At 36.7% G+C, this 23968-nt stretch overlaps 1 protein-coding gene across 1 annotated transcript in view; it reads right to left on the minus strand.

Annotated features, from left to right (window-relative positions):
• IL13RA2 (interleukin 13 receptor subunit alpha 2) overlaps positions 1–8112 on the minus strand; it is an 82331-nt gene extending 74219 nt beyond the window's left edge. The window contains exons 1-6 of the mRNA XM_063084866.1: positions 8019–8112; positions 5887–6038; positions 4666–4819; positions 4016–4136; positions 1220–1404; positions 143–288 (exon numbers count right to left, since the gene is read on the minus strand). Coding sequence (XP_062940936.1) covers positions 143–288; positions 1220–1404; positions 4016–4136; positions 4666–4819; positions 5887–6038; positions 8019–8112 — 852 coding nt within the window. The remainder of the gene's footprint in view (positions 1–142; positions 289–1219; positions 1405–4015; positions 4137–4665; positions 4820–5886; positions 6039–8018) is intronic.
• Between the last annotated feature and the right edge of the window lie 15856 nt (positions 8113–23968).

The raw sequence follows: 23968 nt of genomic DNA on the forward strand, positions 1-23968 counted from the left end.
ATTTAGATTTCTAGAAATTAAACTAAGACACATTTCATGATCTATTCCTCGTGTGGGTAGCAACTGATTTGGGTCCTCATGCTTCCTATTTTATGTAAAAGGCTATGTTTATGATTTTCCCAAATAAATACAATATTCATACCATCCAGGTAGCACCATCTTCTGTGAACTCAATTTCATAAATGAAACACTTTGCTGGAATGGGTCCTCTAGGTATGTTCCACTTCAGGTTAATTTCATATGAATTCTTCACAGTAATACTAAGATAGTCTGGTGGCAAAGGTTTAACTGAAAAGCAAAAGGAAACTATTTCAACATGTAGGTTGTTGAAGTTTAGCATTAGTCCTTATCCAAAGCTAGGGACACCTACTATCAGAAGCCTCCAGGGATAAACCAGGTGGCTCAATACTATTCCCTATGATGTGAATTAATCTCGAAGTTGCTTGCCAACCAAGATGAGTTTATTGGGAAACTTGGTTATTATGGAAACCCATTTTATGATAAGTCACACACTGACAAATATTTGAGTCCAAGAGGAAAATTGGAAGACCTGAATCATTTTTCTATTTTGTAGCATTAGAAACAACAACCATGGCCAGTACTACTACTACTTTTACTAATAGCTAACCCTAATTTAGTGCTTAGTACAGGTACTGTACTAAGGACATTGCATCATAATCTCATTTATGTGTCACAATAATCCTATGAGGTGGTCTTCAATTGTCCTCATTTTACTGGTAAGGAAATTGAAACAAAGATGTTAAGTAACTTGCCCAAAGTCACACAACTAGAAAATGGTAGATCCAAGTTTCAAACACAGGTCTGGCTGACTCTATAACCTGTCACTCTCATAACTGAGAGTTGAGAACACAGACTAAGAAAGTATCCAACGATTTGCTTATTGAGACCTCGGAATAGTGATTGCATAATTACTCCATCACTAACACTAGACAAAAGTACTATATAGTAGACGGACTCTTTGAAGCTAGGAAAAAAACTGTGCATTCTAAATGAAAATGACACTTTATCCTTCATTCAATTTCTTATCTTCCATACTTTTATATTTAATAAGACCTTCCTCATACACTCAGCTGGCACTCATTTTTCTGGCTTTGCATTTTCACAGGTGTCTCTCTCTCTCTCTCTCTCTCGTCTCTTATAAGTGATTGTAAATGGCCTCAACTAGAAAAATGAATTTAAAGTGGTTTGTTTACATCACCTATATTTTGAAGCTGAAAAATGAAATAGCTGGATCTTATAGGCTTGGATTCTGATGATCCATTAACACAGATATAGAAATCTTTATAGTCTGAGGCCTCCAAAAAGGGAAACCTGCATCCAATATTTTTTCCATTAGCCTCGATGTAATCAACACACTGTAATGCATGATCCAAGCCCTCATACCTGTAAAAAGAAGTGTTGTGAAAATTGTGCTTAACAATATCTTCTAGTATCATGGTGCTCCATTTTCAGTTATCTTAAGATACCATATGAATTTTTAAAAATCTTGTAATAATGTGTAGCATTTATTGAGTACTTATTATATGTCAGATCTTATAATAAGTGCTAGGGATACAAAAGTAGAGAAAGCAAACATAGTCCATGATTTCATAGAACTTACAATCTGATGGGGGTCTTCCCAAAATCTCAAAGACAAGACAAGGATGTTTACTCATGTACCTAGGTTATGTTGATTCACCAACAGGGTTTGTGAATCAATGAATAAGATTCTTATTAAGAAAACCTGGGGTTTACATAAATAATCCTGGAAGATACTGCGTTATTTATATTTTCTTGGGAAAGTTTATTTTAGAAGAAAACAGATTTAAAAGCAGCCTTACAAAATAATTATGTTTAATAAAATGAATGTAAATCCTCTGAGGATACAACACACATCAAGAGATAAAACTCAGAAAAGCCAACTTTTGGGGGGGTGGGTGCAAAAAGAAAAGAAGTTGTTTGGCAAGTAAATGTATAATTTTCCCATTCTCCTAAACAAGAACTCTTACCATATCATTTAAAGTTAACCTCATTCCAGTAATAAAGCTAATAGGGACTAGGGGGAATTTCTCTACTGATTTCTGAAGAAATAAATGCCTGGTTTATTTTCCTAAAGAATAGCTTGCAATGCAAAATGTGACATTACCTGTAAAAGCAGCCAAAATTCTTTTTGAAATGAGGCCAGTATAGCAGCTAAGGTGCTGGTACAAATTTTTGGTGTCTACTAAATTAACTTCATGCCAAGTATTTACTTTAGGCAGAGTTTGTAAAATTATTCTCTTAGTTCACTTGATTAGAGTTTGGGAGACTTGAGTTCTAGATTTGACATTACACAGATTTACTTTGTGCCAGTGGGGAAGCTTCATGGTATCCTTATTTTTTAATTTCTAAAATGTTAATATGTATCTCTCCATCCCTATATTACTTTATCTCCTTAAGATAAAGATAAAGTTATGTTAAAAATGAACTACAATGTACAAGAGGGAAGAGACTTTGTCTTATTCACACTCTTGTCCTTTTCATCTAGAATAGTGCCTGGCATTTAATAGATGCTTAGTATTTGTTGAATTAAAGAACAAATAACTTAGACCTTAGAAATTTACCGATTCAATTCCAGATGATGAAACTGAGACCTGAAAGGGGAAATTCCTTTCCAAGGCCATCAAGTGAAATGATGCCAGAGTAGAGATTAGAACCCAGTTTTTAGGATTATTGATAGTTTATATCCTATCACTTATATATTATAAATTTCTAAAGAAAGATGCCATAATAATTTGGGCCTAAAATGCACAAGTAGTAATACTTTGTCCTCTCTTGATCTGTTATTTAGTAAATGCATTAAGTTCTGATACTTATATATCAATTTACCAATGTTATCATCATTTGTTTCATTCATTTAATGAATATTTAGTGATAATCTACTATGGGCACAGCACTAAGGAGGTAGTTAAAAGAAATATTAGAAACAGTTCATGCCCACCCAATCCCTTAAAAATGTGAGACGAGGTAAAGCACACACGTATGAGAAAAGATTTAAATACAATCTGGACAATAAATAATGAAGAGCTGTAAAAAATAATAGTTCAGAGAAAAACTGAAGATGATTAGTAAAGGGTTAATGAAATTGGATACCAGATGAGCCTTAAAGGAAGGATAAGAGTTGGTAAGAGAAAGAGAGAGCCAGAGGGCATTACAGATGGCCATACACACAAGGCATAAAAGGTCATAGCACGAGTGAGAAAAAAATGTAGAGATGGATGTAAATGGAGTGGAACATTCACGTTGGTGATAGTAGATGGCAATGTTGTAAAGGCAGTGCAACAGTGAAGCAGAAACTTGAATGGCTGCAAACGACAGTGCAGGAAGATAAAGTTGGTTACAGTGTGCAGAGTGAATAGGAAGAGGTGAGATTGGAGGGGGAGACACTGGAAGCAGAGTGACCATCATTTCGGAGGCTATGGCAATCATCCAGATGTGGAATAAGGGAAACCTAAAGTAGAGTTCTTATAGTAGAGATGGGAAATAAAGAAACAATGTGCCATCTTGCAAAAGAGTGTCAGAACACAGTGATCATGTTACCATGAAAAAATTAAGGAATGAAGGAAATAGAAGAGTCAAGATGGGTGTAATTTTAAAAGCCTCAGGGACAGTTAACAAAGATAGGGAGTCAGAAATAAGATCCAGTTTAATAGATAACTGCTTTTTTAAAAGTCAAGAATATAAAATATGCCAGAAGGTTTTAGGTTATAGCACCACCTATCTAAAAAATACAAAATTTAATCCAGTGCAGAAATACTGACTGCATTTCTTGTATCACCCATAGAATGCCTTCCAGTACACACAGGCTAAAACCACTTACTCCCATTGAAAACCCCAAATAATTATAAAGAATCATTATAAATACAACTCTGACAAATAAGATGAATTTAATTTGGTAAAAATATAGTCACTCATATTGTGGATTAAGTTTGGTAGATATTTTCCTAATATGAATTCTAATTATAAAAATACTTACCAGTAAAACAAGTTGTAATTGGTATCAAAATGTACATCTATGCCAGGTTTCCAAGAACAGAATAAATATTGCCAGTTGTAATACACACAATCCATGTCCTGAATTTTAGTTTCCACATTTCCTGAGGAATGAATGAACTGTGAATTCTTGAAAGTCATGGTGATGAATCATTTGTGAAATCACTAGCAATTTTATTTCATTTCCTTTGTCTCTCCACTTCATTTAGCAATCAACAAAATCAGGAATATTTCAGAAGGAAGTTATTGGAAATCTCTTCACTGTTAAGTGGGATATGCAAAATCAAAAACTTTGAGGGCTCATTTACAGATACTAGTATAAAGCATATGCAAAAGTATTAAATTGATTATTCTAGGATGCTCTGAGCAGTTGAGCAAATACTCATGAATGTCTACTAATATGACCCCAAAACTAACCACATTAATATAATAAGATGTATGTTTTGCCAAAGATGTATGCTGATTTAAAAAATTCAAAATGCCAGTCACCCACTACTAAGAAGGATTCTGTTTTGTGCCACACTGTCACAGGATCTATTGTACATACAATCTGTTGCATAAGAGTTAAGGGACTTATTCCTTATGTGGATTATTCTGATAGTATTAAATAAGAAAAGAGAACTTTGTTTTAACCTTGTGGTGATGCCCAATAAGTAGCTTCTGACCACGAACTTTGAACTACTGATCCATTCGTGCATTGCACTGGCAAAAGTGTGTGTATCTTTGCTTCAATGTGCTTGTTAAGATCAAACCCGTCTTTGTAATGCAGATTTTTAGTGATGATGGTCTGTTTGATAAAGAAGATAAGACAAAGTCAAACTTAGAAACAGCCATAGTATAGTAAGCCACATTAATAAGACTATGAAGTCATTAATATCCTGGAGAACTCCCAATATCTAAGACACTCCTGACAATTATCTGATACAATGCCCCAGATATATTTCCAGCAGAGCTCACTTCTGTATATCATATCATTTGATAAGATCATTTGAATCTTAACATCTAATTCAAAACAAAAACAAAAACTTCTGGAAGGGAAAAAAAGGCTTTGTGGCATGATCTTGAGCCATAACCAATTTAGAATCAAATAGATAATTTTCACACACCATATGCACATCACATGGCAAATGATTCGTCACATTCTAAATATAATATGAAAACTTCAAGCATCACATAAAGTAAAATCCTACAGGTAAATGGGAAAAGCTGGAAAAATTGTAAGCTCCTGGAGGATGAAAATCATATATTATTTATTCTCACATTCCCAATACATAGCAGAGTGTCTGACACAAAATGTTGCTCAATAAGTGTTTGATTGAATTGTCCCTGAAACTTCCCATCTCAATTAAGGAGGTAACAGAATGCCTTCTACAAAAGAAATCTTTGAATGAACATGCTTGTCGAATATGTGAAGAGTTAACAATTCAAAAAACTTTCATTGAGTACGTACTACAATATATGCGAAGAACCATGCCATGTTCTGTGGGGACAGTACAAAGATAGATGAGGCTTGACTCCTACAGAGAAAGAGCTCACAGTCCAGTAGCATATATATGATCCATATCTTAAGTATATAAGTAACCACAAAATATGGTAAAATGCATAAGTGCTCTTCAAGTCCACATTCCATGGGACCAAGTATTTTTTTTTTCCTGTACTTCCAATGGTAGTCTTAACACTGGATGAAGTAAAATAGATGTAGTAGGGTGCACAGGAGATACAAGCAGAAATGGCAGCCTGTTATATACTAACTAAAACTATTGATATATGGGAATTGGAGTGGACAACAAAGTCAGGAATCACAAGAAAACATCTAATGATCACTCTGATATTGTAAGCACATACTTTCCTTACCGTCCATCTTTCATTATCAATGTTTCGGTATTTTAATTCATATTCTATAGTGCATCCCATAAAATTATCCAGAGACAGTGGAGGTTTCCATTGCAAACAGAGATAACCTAAATATCCAGGATCCACTATCTCAAAATCCTGAGGTGGATTAACTGAAATAAAATCAATAAAATATTTTTATTTTCTTCTGTGTTTTATAACAAAGATTGCTAAATATAGATTATTTCCAAATATCCATCAACTGATGAATGGATAAACACAATAAGGTACATCCCTACAATGGAATATTACTAAGCCATAAAAAGAAATGAAGTACTAATAGATGCTACAAAATGGAAGAACCTTGAAAACATGCTAAGTGAAAGAAGCCAGCCACAAAAAACCACATATTGTATGATTCCATTTATATGAAATGTTCAGAATGGGCAAATCCATACAAACACAAAGTAGATTATTAGTGGTCAGGGGCTGGGGGGGGGGAATGCAGCACATCTGCTTAATGGGCACAGGGTTTCTTTTGGAGGTGATGAAAATATTCTGGAATTTGAAAGCAGTAGTTGTACATAACTTTGTGAATATACTAAAAACCACTAAATAGTACATTTGAAAAGGGTGTTATATAATGTGTAAATTTTATCTCATAAAGCTATTTAAAAATCTAGATTACTGCTATATAGTTGTCCCCTCTTTAAGAAATCATGTAAGCAAAATGTGACTTTGTCTCACTAGGTACTAAGATTTGATAAAACCAAGAAATTTAACATGGAATTATCTCTGTGGTCATGTAGACCAGAATTTGGTCTGGAATGGGAACACCTTATTACATAAATCTCTCTAATAACAAAAACCAATCAGTATTAATTCAGTGTTTACTATATGCATATACTGTTGTGGCAGACACAAAAGAGCGATAGAAAATATTAAATGTCGCTACTGTGGCTAGATGACTTACGAATCTGGAGAACAGGCAGATCTTGTTGGTCCATTTCGGTTAATTGAATCCTCTAGTTAACTAAAGATCAGAGCTATCCCCAGAGTATGGCAAACCAGGGCCACTCTTTGTAAAGACTCGAGAAAAAGTGGTAGGCAGCTGAATGGTAGAGTGACATCGGGAATCAGCCTGTTTTATTTTGGAGCGGTAGGGGAAGACAGTGAGAGGCAATGGTTGCCCCATCTGGTGATTTAAAAAGCAATAAAAACTATATCCTGAGTATACGAAGGTAATTCAAAAAGTTCATGGAAAGACATGTATTACTTTTTAACTCTATTTTTCCACAAACTTTTTGAAGTACCCTCATATATATATATATTATATGCCATATAATATATATTATATGTACATATATATATACATATATAATACATATGTTTGATATATATCGTGTATAATAATTCCATAAACTTTCCTACTAGCAAATCTATCAGTACTGTAGTACTGCTCTCATGTTGCTTTTTTGCTAATAATTTCCTCCCATTTCTACAACATTGTTCATTTTAGTACTTCACTTCATAATACTTATTGAGGTGAGGAAAAGAATCCACAAAAAAGAAACTGAGGCACAAATTATGATTTGACCTGGGACCACATGCACCTAAAAAGAAGGTCTCTATTGAGGATGAACTCACAATCCTGTTATTTGAATCCTTAATGTTAAAAATCTTTGCGAAATGCATTGTACTAATTACCCTCTTCCATAAGAAAATTTCCTTAGACATGATTTAATAAATCTGTAATTATTTTTAAATTTTATTTAAATTTCTGTATATTTTTTCTTACTTATCTAATTGTCATAAAAGTTAATGATAATTATTAAGGAAAGTTGCCAGTTAGTTGAGTACCAGGCAATGAGGTTTCAGATATTTAACTTATTTGTTAAAAAAGACTATACAAAAGTTATGGGAAGTATCTTTTAATTTGGCTTTTATGTCACAAAATGTCTGTCATCATCAGTTACCTTATTACTTGAGGCTTGACTAGTAAGAACATATTTTTTGTACACTGACTTCCTGAAATATTTCCAGTGACAATCCATCTACTATTTAGGCACTTCCATGAGGTAGGTTGAAAAGACAGTTCATATTCCTAAATTTAAAACTACTCCATTAAAATTCTATTTAATTTACTGGTTTACCTTTTATCTCGGTGTTTGGAGACAAAGTATAGCCAAAAGCTGTGCAAATAAGAAAGGTATTCAGGCATCCGATAGCCAAGCAAATCAAAGCCATTTCTTCAAGGCTTAGGATTGTGAAATCTCCTAAGAAGGAAAAATGTAACATTTTAACCTTACCTTAATTCAAATAATCAAATTACTAAATGTAATTAAAAATACATTTGGGAGTTCTCCGTGGGTTTTCTACCAAGAATTGGGAAAACTGTGTCCCCTTGGATCACAGAAATGGAAATAATCAAGTTTGGAACCAATATAATTGGAAAGGGAAGATTCTAGTCTCATTCTTCTAATAAGAGTAAAAAGAAAGCAAAACAAACAAACAAACAAAAAACCCTGTAACTTCTCACTTAGCACGTACGCGCGCACCACACACACACACACACACACACGCACGCACGCACGCACGCACGCACGCACACACACACACTTTTCTACTTGCTACGACCAGGACATGACGAGGATATGGTGACTTCAAATAGCCCTCCTTTTGAAGACTGAGTCGGACCCAACAGAGCGGTCTTATTGGGGCTCAGAGGGAGTTATGACATCATTAGTTTCCATAGCAATCCTCTCTCCCTGCAACAAATAAAACACACTGACACATACTCTTCCAAGCAAAACCAAAAGCATTTAAAAGTCATCTGACTACTGAGAAAGCTCAGAACCTTCACCAAAGCTTCAGGTGACTCAGAACTTTGTTCCATTTCTTCACAAATATTAAATTATCATCTTCTACTCTCATACCTGTTTCACTTTTGTCTTTGGTTCCTGTATCAGTGAATGTCATCACCTTCCTCCCAGTTGCCCAAACCAGAAACCTGAGTCTTCCTCAACTTCTCCCTCTCCCCACCAACCTCTCTATTATCACTACCACTTTCTAATCTGATCTTATCATCAAGGATGACCTTAATCAGTCTTTCCTGCCTCCAATCCATTTTCCACACCACAGACAGCAAGAGTGACTTTTCCAAAGGGCAAATCTCAACTTATCACCACTGTCTTAAAACTATAATAGAATTTCACTGTCACAGAATAGAATTTATTCATCTTTTTATTCTTGAAAAATATTGGTTTTGTGATCAAAATTTAAAGAATTTATGCTCACACATACCCACTCAAAGAATACTCTACTTTTAAAGAAAAATCACCACTCCCAGTTCCACAAACTTCTCTTTAAGTCTATATTTCTGGAAACAAAAGTCTCACAGAAAGTTAAAGATTAAAGGTCACTTATTCCAATATTCAAGGACTACCTTTCTTTTAATCTGAGTAGATTAATTCAGCAGGTCAGACCCTCTCTCCCCACCCTACCCTCTTCATCCTACCTGGTCCGTCTGTAAAGTCCATATGTCGGTAAGCTTCAGTTATTACATAATAGAATCTTGGGATCAAACTGTTAGAGCCAGCAGGTATACTGGAGGCAATGCTGGTCAAATTCTCTTTTATATATTGGGAAGTAAAACTCAGACTTGCGCAAGATTACACAGCAATCTAGTAACAGAGCTGGAAGTAGGACAGACACCTCAGAATTCCCAGTCCTGTGTACTTCCACCCGACTATGTTAGGGTCCCATATGCTTGACTCAGGATTATGAAAGCTTTTCCTCTGGGATCTCAATGTTTAAGTCTTCCTTCAATTAGCTCACCAGGCTATTTTTTTTTTATGCTATGCCTCATAAGATCATAAGAGGATACCATTTCTCTTACTGAGGTCCAACAAATCTCTCATCAAATTCCTCCCTCCCCACTCACTAGCTTGTGGCTGCCCACTAATGCATCTGTAAGTAGATTCAGTTGCCAGAAGATTACAGATCATCCACAGAGCTACTCTCATAGATTAAGATAAACACATCAGTTACTGTTGGGTCCAAAGTGATAGGTCTGACAAAGAGAAATCCTTTCATATTACCTATAAAGACTAAGGCAATCAGGCCTCCCTTAAAATGCTCTCAGAGCTATCCTAACAAAGTTCTCTTCCGTATCAATCTGTCCTTAAAACTTTCATAGCTCTGTGTCATGTACAGCATAAATGCTAAGTAAAGAGTTTAAAATCATTTGCTTCTATTCCATTTATAGGCTACTGAAATCTGACTCAGGTTATCAAATAGCATTTCCTAGATCAGCGCAGCATATTTAAGCAAAAGTAAGAAATGGGATAGCTGGCTTCTAGAGTCATTTATGGATAAACCCACAAAATGAGTTCCCAAATTACACCTAGGGTCCAATGTAGACCTTCTTTCCCAAATGAGCATGAAGATAATTCCAACCTCGGCTTCAGGGTTACAGGATTGTCAATAGCACAATGAGTGGCTACCAGGAAGACCTTAGTTTCTCACAACGGAGGAGGGAACCTGAGTACAAAGGGAAAATGGGGGAAGGAAATGCAGACATACAAAATTTGAAATAGTTTCTGATATATTCCACAGCCCCAGACCACAGTTTACAACCTGTCATCTGGTCTTAACTCCTCGTTTGTTTGTTTGTTTGTTTGTTTGTTTGTTTGTTTTGTGGTTGGCTAGTATGGCAGTATGAGGATCCAAACACTTGACTTTGGTGTTATCAACACCACACTCTAACCAATTGAGCTAGCTGGCCAGCTCTTAACTCCTCATTTTTAAAAATAATAGCCAGAGAGGAAGGTAAGCTGTCCAAGCTCACACAACTTTATCGGTGGCAGAGCTAGGACTAAAAGCCAGGTCTCTTGAACCCTTTCCACTAACTAACAAGTAAATTTTCTTATCATAAGGAGACTGTCCTGGACCTATTTTACCAGAAGCCTAACCCCACTTTCCTCAGCCTACCATCACCACCCGAACCCTCAACCCTACCACACAATTTAATCATCGTGACATTTCTGGCACCTTACATGCATTCTCTCATACAATCTTCACAGTCAGCCTCGGATGTATGTACTATTTTTAGTCCCATTCTAAAGACCAGAAGCTGAGACATGGAGAAGTTAAACAACTTCCCTCAAGTCATATGGCCATAAGTGGTGAAGCTTGCATTTAAATCTAGACAATCTAGTACCACAGCCCTCGACAGTAATCACTACATTAGGCATTTTCCATGCCTAAGATCAATGTGGAGGGCAGCGTTTTCTTTCTTACACACTCAGTTTCACACAACACTATTGCTGAGACAGTTTTTCACTAAGAATCTCCTTTGCAATGGCAAACCTACAGAGATTTCCTCTTTTCAGTCTCATTTCCCCACCTCTTCAAAATCATGCAACATAATCCCCTCACACTAAGAGTTGGCTGGATAATCCTTGCGTTATTGGAGAAACTCCAGGTACTTACCAATTGTATGGTTTCTCAAGAAATGGATTTTCATAGTCAGTTATCACAGGCCCTCTTTTTCTCTTCACTCCTCTTTAAAGATATTAATTAGAATCTCTAATACTTTCCTTCCTGTCCGATAATCAAGCTCACTGAAAAAATTAGGTAGGTGTTCCTGAAACAGCCAAAGGTCCAGGAAATAGATTCTACAAGTCACAGACAGGGGAGGTTAGAGGTGGGGCTAATCACCATCTAAAGCAAATTTAAAATTACTGCTGTGTTGTAATTTAGAATTAAGGTGTTGTAGAAGCTAACAGGACTCATTATTCTTTGGATAAAGTAACAGATATATAGCCAAGGAGCTTGTTATAATAAAAGGCACAATGGTGTAAGTATCAACATGGGTTTCACTCCTGCTTCAACCAATGTACTTAGGGCAATTTTTCTTTTTCTTTGAACTAGAGAAAGGTTTATTCAAATTATCCAAAGTGGGAAGACAGGCAAGCCCAAGTTTCTCTGATTTCCTTCTTACTATAGAAACAGAAGGCAAGGAATTTTATAGGGCTAAGAGGTAAGTGAGGAAGGAGTCTCAGGGAAGTTAAGGGGAAATCTGTGTTTCTTTTGACTCTCCATAAAGATCTTAGGTAACTAGGCTCCTTGGTGCCAGCAGAAGCTGGGGCTGGGTCATCAGGTAGTCACAATTTCTTTAAGAGCCTCCATTCCTTAGAGGCAATTTATATCTCAGTTTGTATCTATAAAATGGAGGTAATGATACAAGCCTGGCAGGGGTGTCTTGAAAATTAAATGAGATGATGTATGTGAAAGTGCTATGAGAGGGATTTGCTTCTGAGGACCTTGCCACTGAGGAAAACTTGAAAATAACTTGCTTCAACCTACACATTTGGCCCCACGCATTCAGCAAAATAGACCTATCCACAGTTGATAACTAGGCACTTATGATTAATCTCCTATTTCCACCACCCTTGTTGAACCATTATGCTGCCTTTACTGATCATTGTCTTAATAATTTCTTGCATTTGTTTAGCTTTTTATACTTTATAAAAAATTTACTGAGTTCTCTTAACAAATCTGTAGGTGTACAAGGTCAGTACTGCATGTTTACAAATAGTAAAACTGGATATTAGAGAAATGATGTGACTAGCACAAGGTCTCACAGCTGGTACAATCCATACAAAACAGAAACAAAAAATAAGCAAGGGACAGAAAAACATTGCAAGGCTAGTAATGCATAACACAGTTTTTCAGAAATGTTGCTTCTCTATGTTGATAAAGAAAAAAAAGATTTTTCTAAAGTATCTGAAATGACCCATAGATTTTTGGTTTTATTTGATTATAGAGGCAGTGATCAAGTTGCAGAGCTAAATAAATATTTATTAGAAAATGATGAATGGAATTTTGAACTGTCACTGAATTGGCTTCTAAAAAACCTTAAAAAGCGTAGACATGTTATTTTTTGCCTTTGGGTAGAAAAAAATCAAGTGTTATAAAGTTCGATACTTTAAATGTTTAAATGCTTAAAATTTAAACATTGTTTAAGGAAATCTGAAAATATCAGCCAAAGCATTTTGAACAGGGCTTGGTGAGAAAAAAAATGGGAAAATAGAGTAAAGAGATAGAAGCAGAGGAGAGAAAAATGGAAAACTAGTGTGGCTACAGATTTAAACGTCACCTGCAGGTGAAACGATAAATTGAAATGGTCTTAAATAAGAAGGCGTTGACTAGAAGACCTGGGCTCTAACAGCCAGCTTTGCCAGGGGCCTTGGAAAATAATAATAATAATAGGGACTATAGTTTACTTAGACCTTACTATTTGTCAAGCTCTGTGCCAGATGCTTGACATGAATTAGCTCATTTAAGTCTCACAAACATTGATAGCTACTACTGCTATAGTCCCAATATTACAAATGAGGCATTTGAGGCTCAGAAAAGTTAAATAAATTTCTCAAATCATACAACTTAAGCAAGAAAAGATGTCTGTATCTGATTTTAAAGAACACGCTCTTTTTAACATATGTTACTATCTTTCGACTAGTCTCTGTGAAGTTTAATTTCCTCTCATACAAGTTATTCCTAAAATATCATTCTCATTTGCATCCGTTAATCTGCAGTGTATCTACCCATGGTTTCAGTATGTGACTTAAGAACACTGGCTCCCTGACTAACTACTCTTGTTTTAAGGAGACCATGCAACATGTATAAATGTCTGTTCATAGCTTCTGTGCAGCCATGACACAGCATTATAATTAGAACCTCTGCAACCTGCCAAATCTTGAGGCCTGACACATGCTGAGATCAATACATGGCTCACTTACAGTACAACCAGCCTATGACCTGGTGATGAATCAAATCTAATTCATAAGGTAACTAGCAAATAACATGCCCTGTAGTAGAGTAGCTTACAAAGAATGCCGAAGATGATTTTGTATACTTTCAAGCACAAAAAAGGCTTTGAATCAGTTTCATCATGTTTTCCATTAGTCAAGTGGTGTAAGTCATTTCCTACAAAAACGGAAGACATGCCGAATGATAAAATTGTGCCCCAGGTCATCAATTAGGAAATATTTCCAAAAAGTTATTTTTCACTTGTATGTGGGCAGAGCTTTATTGTTTTTCGGTGGACTGATTGCCCTTTATAGAAATGAGTTTCCTGCTGTAAGAGGACTAGTTTCTTTTAATCATCTGCTTAAAGGTCTAAATCCACCTCTTAATCCTAAGTGATATGTCTGCTTCCTTCACCCACTCTCCGCTGTTTTTGATGCCTGTTTTGACACTGGGCTAGACAATGTTTCCTAAGCGACTTTAAAGTCTTCTTATCAAAACAGAACCTCAGATTCTCTGTTTTTATAACCTGTGCCTAACTTATGCCTTTGCTTGCTGTATTGGTGCCGACATGGTCATAGGCATCCATCCAGATCTTCATTTCACAGGCATTTTCCTTAGCATCCATTTCGTAGTCACTGTTGTGGATATAAAACCAAGCAAGACATAGTGTCCCCTGCCTTCAAGTCTATTGATGAGGTAGACAAAAAATAGTTATAATGTGTGGGCACATGGCTACACAAAATGAAGACTACATTTCTGAGCAGCCTTTCAGCTGTATGTGGCATGTGATTAAGTTCTGGCCTAAGAGATGTAATTAGAAGTGTTATCTCCAATCTCTGAGTCAGGCCTATAAAGAGAACAGACCTTTCATCTCATTCCTCTTTCCCCCTTTCCTTCATCTTGCTTGTTAGAATGTGGTCTTGGTTGAGGAACCTTTGATGAAGCAAATGAGCAAAACACTCCTAAGCATGGCAGAACAACACATCCAGAGTAGCCCAAGACCCCTGTTGACATCATGCAGCAAAGATGCATACTCTTCAAGCAGCCATGGATTAACTATCCCCAGACAGTTTATGTGAGAGCAAAATATACTGCTTTCTTTTAAAATTAATTTTAATTGTACATATTTATGGGATACAGTATATTATTTCAATATATGCATATATTATATAATGATTCACTCAGTACCAGGTAGATAGCATATCTATCACCTAAACATTTATCTTTATTTGTGGTGAATACATTAAAGATCCTCTTTTCTAGCTATTTAAAATATACAATTCTATATTACTAGTTATAGTCATCCTAGACCACCAGAATTTATTCGTCCTATCTACTTGTAGCTTTGTACTGGTTAACCAACCTCCTCTCTTCTCCCCACTTCCCTTCCCAGCCTCTGTAACCACTATCCTACTCTACTTTTATGAAAACTTTTGTTTTTTACATTCCACATATAAGTGAGATCGTGCCTTATCCTATCACTTTCTTATTTAAGCAGAACCTATAACTTTGATTTCCTGTTTAATTTCTTCTTAGACCCACAGGTCATTCTGGAGTCTGTTGTTCAGTTTCCATGCACTTGAGTATTTTCCAGAATTTTGCTTGTTATTGATTTCCAGTTTTAATCCATTGTGGTCTGAAAAGATACTTCGGATGATTTAAATTTTTAAAAATTTGCTAAGACTTGATTTGTGACCTAACATGTGATCTATCCTGGAGAATGCTCTATGTGCTAATGAGAAGAATGTATATTCTCTAGTTGCTGGATGAAATGTTTTTTAGATGTCTGCCAGGTCTAATTGGTCTAACATATGGTTTAAATCCTGTGTTTCTTTGTTGACTTGTTGCCTGAAAGTTCTGTCTAATGCAGAGAGAGGGGTGGTCAGGTCACCCACTATTATTGTATTTGGGTCTATCTCTTTTTTCAGGTCTAAGAGTGTTTGCTTTACATATCACACAACAGAATACTACTCAGCCATTAAAAAGAATGAAATTCTGCCATTTGCAGCAATGTGGATGAGTCTGGAGAAAATTATGTTAACTGAAACAAGCCAGACAAAGAAACAGAAATACTACTGCATGTTCTTACTCATAACTGGCTGCTAGGAAGGGAGGGTGGGAGGGAAGGAGGGAAGAAGGAAGGAATGAAGGGAAGAAAGAAAGAAAAGACCACAACAGTACATTGAACTTTCAGAAGGAGAAAACAAACCTAAGGATAATAGAGATGGGGGAGAGGGAAGGAGGGGGTTTGTGAAGTGATAGATCGGGTAAAGGGCATAAAGAAATATTACAATTTGTAAGAATGAATATGCTAATAATAAATAAAAATTTAAAATAAAAAAAACATAAAGGTGACATACTTAAAAAAGGTACATGATCTATTTTTTTTAAAAAAGTACCTATAGCTTAACACTAATTAGAAGGGTATTTAGCAAAGTGTATCAAAATCCTTTAAAAGGTCATATTCTTTCATCCCCAAATTTCCAGGTAATCAAAGAAGTATGTATTTATACAGTCCAACCCCTCATTTTCTACATAACCTTTGAGTCTGAATCTCCTGCAGCATTCCCGCGAAGGACCATGTCTAGCCTGTGTAGCATTTCCCTTGGCTAAAGCCTCTGATAAAGTATCTGGAAAATAAATCACCTGAACCACCCACTTGCAAATATTATAACCACAAAGTACTGAAGTAGAAACTTTTCACAGTGACAAACTACAATGTGACAATACTTCTATGTCCCCCACTGAGGCCTTCAAAGTCCTTAATGTTGTACACAAGAGGATATAAGTGCTGTAGGTCCTCCTCTCGCCCCTCTGGTGGCAAATATGAGCTGCTCACAGGAACCACAGCACTTCTGCCACCATCACAAGCTGTTGCCCCAGTTTTCTGAGTGATATTCTGATGGTGCACTGCTTTATTCTGGTGCTGTCTCCACATTTCCGATGGTTAGTAGCTCACCCCACATGCTTTGATTGTCATCTGAATGCCCTGGAGTTCAAGTTTCCTTGCAATGAATCAGTGCTAACTCTGTCAGCAGTGTGCACTGTTCTTCCTGCAAAAGTGCTAGATGAAGAAAATAGCTGATTTCATAATTACAGATTTATCACTGCTGAATGAGCAACGTCAAACATGCCCAGGGTAAAGAGAACTACTTGCTGTAGAATCACACCTATAGAGCACGGCTTTGTCTTCCTTTGGCTAAGCATCCATGGGAGGGATAGAATGACTGGTACCTCTTACCCTCCAGCTCCACTTCATTTCTTAGAAGAGGGTGGGATGCCCTTCAAGAGTTCCTAAACCCTCTTGATTTTCTTGAAACTTACTACCAAAAGATGATGAGGTATAGATACAAATTTACACACACAAACACATTTTGGCTTGCATCATCTATCATCATGACTCATAAACAGATGCAAAAACAGAGGCCAGAGAAGTTAAATGTTTCCACACCCTCCATTCATTCTAGCTTGTGTTTTTTAAGGATTGCCACCATGGTCATTTTTTAGCTTTGCAAAACTTTAAGTTCACAGACTTCTCTGTCATTTGCAAATCCATCAGGCAGATTTTCGCCTTCTTCCCTTCTTTATTCAAACCAGATCAGCTTCCATCCTCCAAACTAAACTTTCCCCTCTGCCACTGTATCATAACTTCCTAACAAAATCCCAACCCTAGATGAATCTAACTCTCAGATTTTCTCTGTGCCATTACCTAAGAAGTGAGTGCTGATGAAAGAAGTCCCACAATAGGTTAGTTCCATGATGAATTCATGATATTCAATTTTAAATAAGCTCACAGTACTACTCAGAAGACCTATTATGTTTCCATTCAATTTCATTCCATTCTTGAAAATTACAGACCTTTTCAGTCTTCTCCTCCCTTCTCCCTCCATCTCAGCACATGACCTTGCCTCCTACCATAAAAAAAAAAATTGAAATTATCAGATAGAAATTGCCTCATCTTCCTGATTTGAAACAAGAAACTTCCCCTTTCTTCCTTCTCTCCTGATATAATATAGGAAGTATATTTCCTACTATTTAAGGTAAAATTCCTCATGTGTGTTTTGAATTCCTATTCTGGCCACATTTTCAGGAATCTTATACTTAAAAAATTTTCTTCTCTCTTATATATCTTCAAAATACATGAGATGTATGGATGGATACACACATCTCAGCTGAATATATCTCATTAGCATTTAAACATGATCATTTCTCCCCAACCTTAAGAATAAAAAAAATTGCCTTGCCCACATATTTGACTCCAGCTACTGCCCCAATACTCCCATCTTCTTCACACTCAAATTTCTGGAAAGAGTTGCCTATTCTTGCTAATTTCTTCAATCCTCCCCTCTCTTCATCACTCCATTCCCTTCTGGGTTCTTCCTTCTCACTATCAATCCATGTCTCTCCTGAAACAGGTCTCACTAGAGTAACCAATGCCTTCTATGCTACTGAATTCAAATGACATTTTTTTATCCTTACTTGTTTATCTCTCAACAGCATCATCCTTGTTTACCATCATCCTTCTTGAAACATTTTTCCCTTGGCTTTTCTGACACCAGTTTCCCAGTTTTACTTCTACCTCTCTGGTCACCTTCTCATTTCATTTTCACCTGCATCTTTTACTTATCCTAATAGTAAATGTCAGAGTTCTTTGAGGTTTGGTCCAAGCCTTCATGTCTTCTGATTCTATGTTCTCCCTAGGTAATTTTATCTGTCTCCACAGCTTCCATTACCATCTATATGCCAATGACTTTCAAATGTGTATCTCCCACCTGAACTATTATTCTCAGCTCCAGATGTATATATCCAATTGTCTCAACATATATCTCACTTGGAAGTCTCAAATATATCTCAAATGCAAAATGTAAAACACCAAAATCATGACCTTTCATCTGAAAATGAATGCTCTTGTAGTGTCCATTCAACAGTACAAGCCAGAAACCAGAGATAGCCTAAACATCTACATCCCCCATGTCCATTAATAATCAAGTCCTGTCCATTTCTCAAATATCATTCCTCAGTCACTAAAGGATTTTTCTTAATGAAATGTTTAAGCTACGTAAATAACAAACTTATCAAAAAAAGGCATGGAGAAGTATGCCTTTCCCAGAACAGTGCTAAATTTCACTTACTCAGATTAGCTTAAAATATCCAGATATTCTTCAATACTTGTTTTAAAAATAACAGTGGATGATGTAATCAATGTTCTTTGTTTCAAAGAACATGAAGTACACGAAGATTATAAATACTCAAAACATTACTGCAACTTATCATTATCTCTCTTTTCTCTATTTTATTTAATCCTTTATCAAATGGTAGAATGACTTCTCAAGCAGTGTCCCAAGCCAGAAACCTAGGAGTCATCCTAGATTCCTCTCTCATTTATCCTCAACCACCATTTCATGCACATACACAATGTCCTAAAGATTCCATTCTCTAAGTACCTTTGCCATCAGTTCATATCACTCCATCTTCACTGCTGTGACCCTAATCGTAGCCATCACTGTCTCTTGACTGATCCACAGCAATAACCTCCTACTGCACTTTCCACCTTACAGTAATCAGGTTTAGGCCATTCTAGGGTGTGACCTTTCTAAAATTCAAATTTGTTTTAACTCTTCTACTAGCTTCCCACTACTTTAAAGAATAATTTGTAATAATAACTCACAATTCAATGTGCTCATGGTGTGCCAGTGTTTACTAAGCACTTCATTGTATTAGTTCACTTAATCCTCTCCATAGCATTATGAGATAGGTACTGATGTTATCACATTTTACCAATAAGAAAACTGAGGCACAGGGAAGCTATATGATTAGCTCAGTATCTCATAGCTAGTAAGTGCTGGAGTCAAGATTCGAAGCCAGGCATTGTCATTTCAGAGTTTGTGCCTTTGACCTCTGTGCTGTATTGCCTCTCATAAAGTAAGGAACAAACTCTTCAGCATGGCAATCAATGCTTTCCATTATCTTGACTCTCCCCCACTTTCAGACTCACCTCCTACTTACAGATCTTGAATAGTAGGGTCTTGTTTTATCTCTAAACCTTTGTTTATGATGTAGTTCCACTGATACCAATCCTGCTTTACACAGCCATTGAGATTACTCTTAGCACTTTCATTGAGATTTAGCTCAGATAGTACTTCCTTCTATAAGCTTTCCGTGCTTCCTTCCCCAGACTGGCTTTTGTGAGTCTCTTCTATACTTGCTACTGAAATATTAGGGAATGAAATTCTGCAATACTTTAAAAGGCATTCACCATTTAGTGAAGAAAGTTTTCTAAACAGACAAGTACGTGGCAACATTATTTTGAGATAATCATTAGTGTTTTGCTCTAACTTTTTTTTCTCTTTTCCCTCCCATTTCAAGAGGATAGCTGGGCCATTTTATTCTTTCTTACCCGAGGGGATCCCTCTTCCCTGAGGGGACCCTTCTTCCCCTGTTGCCAGGACCAAAAGTGGAACTTATCCACAGACACCTACCTTCCTGGCTTTTATTTTCTCAAGGCCCAAGTTCATGAAAGAGATTATGCTTGGGAATGCTGGTGAGGGTCTCAAGAAAACAGAAGAAATTCCTTTAGGTATTAAGGGGAGGGAAAGGGACATATACACTAGACAAAAGGAAGTCGGGGATCTGGTAGGGGTTAGGGTGGCAGAAAAACTTGAAACAGTTCAACATGTGATGGCAGCAGCCTAGGAAGGAGGCAAAAGCTCAGAGGAGTTTCAATGAGTACGGTGGGTCCTAGACAGCAATGATCCAGCAATGATCTCAGCAATGATCCAGTCCCCAAGCATAGCATAGGAGCAGCAGCAGCAAACATGAAAGGACTATTCCAAGTTGAGACAAAATGGTATAGCAGAGAGTATATCAGAGACTTGATAGAAGAGTAATGATCAATGACCAGAAGGGCCTCCCCAGTAGAGACAATCCTTGACTTACCACACTTTGACTTCACAATTTTGTCACTTTATGATGATGTGAAACTGTCACAATTTTACATGCTTCAAATTTTGAATTTTGATCTTTTCCCTGGTTAGTGATATGTGATAAATGAGATATTCAACACTTTATTATAAAATAGGATTTGTTTTAGATGATTTTTCCCAACTGTAGGTTAATGTAAGTGTTCTGAGCACATTTAAGGTAAGCCAGGATAAGCTATGATATTCAGTAGGTTACATGTATTAAATGCATTTCCAGCTTACATTTTCAACTTACAATGGATTTATTGGGACATAATCCTATTGTAAGTTGAAAAGCATCTGTATTTTGATGTTACCTAAGGCCTGAAAATATTTGCATAACCCTGCAGGAGGCTCAAGTACTGACTAAAAGTTCTTACTTAGCAGAATATTGAATACAGGTAGTTTAAAGAATATTTTAAAATGTGAAATTTGTTGTATAACTGTGTTTGTGGACTAGATTCATACTGACATCAATTATAATAAAGTGTAGTAAGTTTCAGGAAAGAGACAAGCACTTAGAAGCACAGAGCACAGGTACCCAGTCTGGTATTGGGAGCGGTGGTCAGGTAAGAGTCCTACAAGGGAGTAGTTCCTAAGCTAACTCATAGATAAGGAGTAGGTGTGTGTCAAAGAGGTGAGGGGAAATTTGGGGGAAGGATTTCTCCTCAGTGAGAACTGATTAAGCAAATGCAGGGTGTTGATAAAGCTTAGAGGGAATTCAAGGATCTACGGGTAGTTTGTTTTGGCTGCAGTATAAGAGGTACAAAGGCATGCCTTCTGAGCCGTGTTCAAAGACTATGGACTTAATCCTGAGAGTTATAAGTGGGTACTGAAGAATTTTTAAACCTGAGGGTTATGTCTGATAGAGAGCTAGTTTAATGCATACAAACCTTAGGAATATGGCTTTTGTCACCCTTAGGAGAAAAGATCTGAAGGGGGCAAGAAGGGAGACAGAGCATCAAGTTAGGAGACTTTTGTAATAGCTCAGGATAGAGATGATAAAGGCTTGTACTATGTCAATAGTAATGCCCTAAAAAAGATGGAACACATAACATCTTAGTAAGAAGGTAAAATAAACAGGCCTTAGTGACCAGCACAAAACAGAGAAGAGAACTGGAAGGATTGTAGAGATATTTGGGCAGTTGAATTTGCAGGTAGAATTTGCAATTGAGTAATTCACATATGAGACTGAAGAGTGACTAGAAAAGTAGGCAGAAGGACAGGAGAAAGTGGTATCACAGAAACTAAGGACACAGAAGATCTCAGAGATGATATATAAAAACAAAGTGCCTTGTGTGCCAAAAAATAAATAAATAAATTGTGGAGAATAGAGTTAGAGAAAATAGGACAAGAATTGAATTGTGTCTGTTGCATTTGGAAATAAGAAGTAATTGGCCTTGGTAAAGGCAATAATGTGTGTGGATTTCTTTTTATACAAGGTTGTTTATATAGGTTGCACAAGCTTGGTTATACAGGGAAGGGTCAAGAAAAGGTGCTTCCTCTTTTTATTTTTTCCTGAGAAAAGAACTCAAAGAGAGGAAGAGATTAAAAATACAGAAAATAAAGCGGGTAATTATGAAAAGCAATCCCTGAGAAGGCAAGAGGATGGCACAGGATCTAAAACACAGATGGAGAGATTGAACTTGGACTGATGGAGGGCTAGTGTTTCCTCTGAGACAGGACCAAAGCATGGGTGAAGATGCAAATCAATGTGTGTGTAAAATATGGGAAGGTGGGTGGATAAGCACACCTAATGGTTTTTATTTTCCATGAGAAATAGGAGGCAAACCAACTTCCTGAGAATGAATGTGTAGTAGCTGAGTAGGAGGCTACTACACAAAGAGGAGAAAGTTCGCAATAGCCACCAAAGAAGATGTAAAAGAGCCAAGGAAAATCCAGAAGCATCTGAGTAAGGACATGTGGAAGGATGACTTGTTAGCACTGATTCATTTTTCAGATCTCAGCTCAACTGTCACCTGCTCAGAGATGCTGAAATGAGGCCCCCATTACATGCTTTCAGAACACTAACTACCTTTTCTTTAGAGACTTATCATGGTTTTAATCCTCCATTAATTTGTAGATTTTCTGATTAATTACTGCTCCATTAGACTATAAAGTCGGTGAGATCAGGGATCATTTTTATTCTGCTCACCATTATATCACTTAACCCTTAATTTCCCATCTGTAAAATATGAAGAACATTTATATCTCTACGTGACCTGGATATGGTTGTAGTTAAGTTAGCACCAAACTAGAATTTTAGATATAAGAAAACAGGGACTCTAGATTGTTCATTGTTGTATCCCCAGTGCCTAGCACATGACACATAGACGAAGCTCAATAAACCTGAATGAATGAAACAAATATGGCAAGATACCAAGTTTCCTGACTTCCATTCCAGTGCTCTTCCCACTCTACCACAGCTACCCATAGCATATGTCCAATACACTATGGTTATTATACTAAGGGCCTATGCATGTGCATTATTTTCTCTGTTTTACTCAAGAGAAAAGTAAAGCTCTGAGAAATTAAGTATCATGTGCAAGTTAAACAGCTAGTAAGAGGTAGAATCAGAATTCAATCCTGGGTCTGCCTCATTCCAAAATCTGAGCTCTTTCTCCTATTCCACACTGTCTACTAAGACATGAGATGATGAAAGATTTCATACATGAACCCTCCCGAGGGCATGTGCATTTGAAAGTCCCACCCAACTTGCCACCTGGCAAGGAAAAACAAAACAAACAGACAAACAAACAAACAAAAAAATCATTCCACATCCAAAGTAATGACTTTAATGGTAAAATCTCAGGCAAAGTGACTGTGACAACCCAATGACAATAATATTTTGGACAGGAACTTGTCAACTGCCTCCCAAATCACACCATGTAAGCACCTGCCAACCTACTCTATGTGACCCTGTAGGTTATCTATCTCCCCAGCATAAGTCTTGACCCCACAGACAGAATGGAAGACATAATTCCAAAGAGCTTATCTTCTCAGCATTGCCTCAGAGTGACCATAGAAACAGCAAGGAATAACGGAAAGAGCCACATAGATCTAGGCAAGACACTTCAGCTCTCTGTATCTCAGTTTCCTTATCTGTAAAATGAAAGCAATAATACTTGCCACCATAGGGCTTAGGAAATGATTAAATGGGATAGTGCACGTAAAATGTCCAGCACAGTAGGCATGATAACTAAATTGCTAGAAGCCTTCTGCTTCTCCCATATTCAGGAGGCACGTCCTATCAATTCCTTGAAGGCACTGAGAAATACATCAAAAGGAACAAGCAACCCACTCCACCCCAACTACTCTAAGTTGTAACA

Source organism: Cynocephalus volans, chromosome X (assembly GCF_027409185.1).
Source record: "Cynocephalus volans isolate mCynVol1 chromosome X, mCynVol1.pri, whole genome shotgun sequence".
Taxonomy (NCBI): domain Eukaryota; kingdom Metazoa; phylum Chordata; class Mammalia; order Dermoptera; family Cynocephalidae; genus Cynocephalus; species Cynocephalus volans.